We start from the raw sequence: 2,498 nt of genomic DNA, 5'->3' as shown, positions 1-2,498 counted from the left end.
CCACATGTTTCCTTCAAAAGTAGGAGGCAGATATTTGACTATGTTCATTGGTTTGTCATCTCAAAATATCCTGACTTCTCCAGTATTCTTTGGACTCATGCCTCTAAAATATGTGTAATAAAGAAGCAAGCGAATATCCTGGGCATCAATAAGGAAGAGCTCACGACTGAGAAATACTGCTGAAGGAACTAGGCTGTATGGTCCTTGGGTATGAATACTTTATTTGTGAATTGCTTAAATCTAAACTAGAGACACTTACTTGAGTGTATCTACATTTGTTTTATTTATTAAATTCTCCGTTCTTTTTCAAAAGCTGCCTCCTCAACATGGACCCACAGAATTGTACACACATCTCAGAATTCTTCCTCCTGGGCCTCACAGAGGATCTGGATTTGAAGCCACTTCTCTTTGTGCTCTTCCTGTCCATGTACCTGGTGACCCTGCTTGGGAACCTGCTCATCATCCTGACTGTCACCTCTGATTCCCACCTCCACACACCCATGTACTTCTTCCTTTCCAATTTGTCCTTGGCCGACATCAGTATCAGCACCACCACTGTCCCCAAGATGCTAGTGAATCTCCAGACACACAGCAAATCCATCACCTATGCAGGCTGCCTAGCTCAGGTGATCTTTTTTACTCTTTTTGCTTCTTTGGAGAGTCTACTTCTGACAGTCATGGCCTATGACCGGTTAGTGGCCATCTGTCACCCCCTACACTACCTGGTCATCATGAACCCCCACCTCTGTGGCTTGTCGGTCCTGGTATCCTTATCCATCAGCCTTTTGAACTCCCAGCTACACTACCTGATGATGTCACAGCTCACCTTCTGTGCAGATGTGGAAATCCCTCATTTCTTTTGTGACCTTTCCCAACTCCTCAACCTTGCCTGTTCTGACACCTCCACCAGTAACATATTAATCTATTTCATTGGTGCCATCTTCGGTGGGATTCCACTCTCAGGAATCCTTTACTCTTATATGCGAATTCTTTCTTCCATTCTGAGAGGCTCATCGTCATCAGGAGGGAGGTATAAAGCCTTCTCAACGTGTGGCTCTCACCTGTCCGTTGTTTGCTTGTTGTATGGAACAGGCCTTGGGGTGTACCTCAGTTCAGCCATCTCCTCCTCCCCCAGGAAGGGTGCAGTGGCCTCGGTGATGTACACTGTGTTCACACCTATGCTGAATCCCTTCATCTACAGTCTAAGGAACAGGGACATTAAGAGTGCCTTGTGGAGGACTATCAGGAGGGTCACCCAATCTGAACAGCTATGCCATCCTTATTTGGGTTCATAAGACTAGAGAAGGCAGGATAATCAAATATATGCAACAAGAATTTCTGAATCTGCAGTCACATGCTGTATATGTTACCTATTTGGAATTCTGCTTTCTATTTACACAATTTTTTCTCTTAGAACACATTTGATGGAATTGGACAATTAGTTTGGACTCCCCACATAAATCATAGCTCTTCCAGGATTTTGCATAGTACATCGGGATATGCTTCTCACTTTATGTGTTATCCATTGATACATAACAAATATGTATGGATCACAGGCAGGCTGTTTCTATCACTGGAAAATAATCATAGCTCTATTATCCTTGTGAGTTATTGTTTCTATATAATTCCTACGACTTTTTTCATTCTATTTATTAGAAGACTCTAAACACTACATTAAGGCCCAAAATTCTTAGTAGCATATTTTTGTTTAATGATTGAGATGAGATTATTGAGCAAGTAGGATGTCTAATTTTTCATATAATGCAGGGAATTTTAAATTGAATTGGTCACTATTAATATTGAGTTTTCAACTGAGACTTTCCTCCAAAAAATGGGATATATGATTCCCAAAGGGGTGGATGGAAGAGTACCTACAGCAAAAGGTTGATTCTCAATTTCTCTGATAATTCTTCTTCCACTTCCATCTAACTTCTCCCCAATCATATTGCATAGGCAGACACAAAGTGACAAATATTTCATGATTCTCTTGATATGAGGTACCTGTTGTAGTCAATGTCATAGAGTCATAGAATAGAGTGTTGGTTGCCATGGTTTTTGGGAGGAGGAATAGAGAGTTAGGTTTCACAGGGATGGAATTTCATTTGGGGTAGATGAAAAAATCCTGGAGACGAATGGTGGTGATGGTTGCAAAATAACATGAAGGTACTTATGCCAATTGAAAGGTACACTTAATGGGTAAAATAGTAAATTTTGTGTTATGTTGTTTTATCAAAATATATGCTCTGTTGGGAATGAGGGACATATTCCTCCCATTGCTGGGTGTTCATCAGCCCTCAGCAATCTACAGCTAGAGGGATCTGCTTCAGCTACAGAGCACCACCAGGCAGCCCACATCTGATGACTATATGATGTGAGGTTATAAGTATTTGGTCCTTTGCCCCAGTCCCAACTAACTCATAGGAATCACCCTAGCTCCAATACTTCCTGCTGGAGATCTCTTGGATTTTTTGATTCTCCTTCTTCCCTACAAAGAGTTT

General features: G+C 41.4%; 1 protein-coding gene across 1 annotated transcript; it reads left to right on the top strand.

Moving 5' to 3' along the window:
• The first annotated feature begins 326 nt into the window (after nucleotides 1–326).
• LOC125119212 (olfactory receptor 18-like) lies at nucleotides 327–1,295 on the top strand. Its single transcript, XM_047766073.1, has one exon. It carries the CDS (start codon nucleotides 327–329, stop codon nucleotides 1,293–1,295), a length of 969 nt encoding a protein of 322 aa, XP_047622029.1.
• Nucleotides 1,296–2,498: the final 1,203 nt, after the last annotated feature.

The sequence above is a fragment of the Phacochoerus africanus genome, unplaced genomic scaffold, assembly GCF_016906955.1.
Source record: "Phacochoerus africanus isolate WHEZ1 unplaced genomic scaffold, ROS_Pafr_v1 Scaffold_18, whole genome shotgun sequence".
Classification (NCBI taxonomy): domain Eukaryota; kingdom Metazoa; phylum Chordata; class Mammalia; order Artiodactyla; family Suidae; genus Phacochoerus; species Phacochoerus africanus.
The sequence above is the reverse complement of the archived record's forward strand: the minus strand, read 5'-3'. Positions and strand labels throughout refer to the sequence as shown.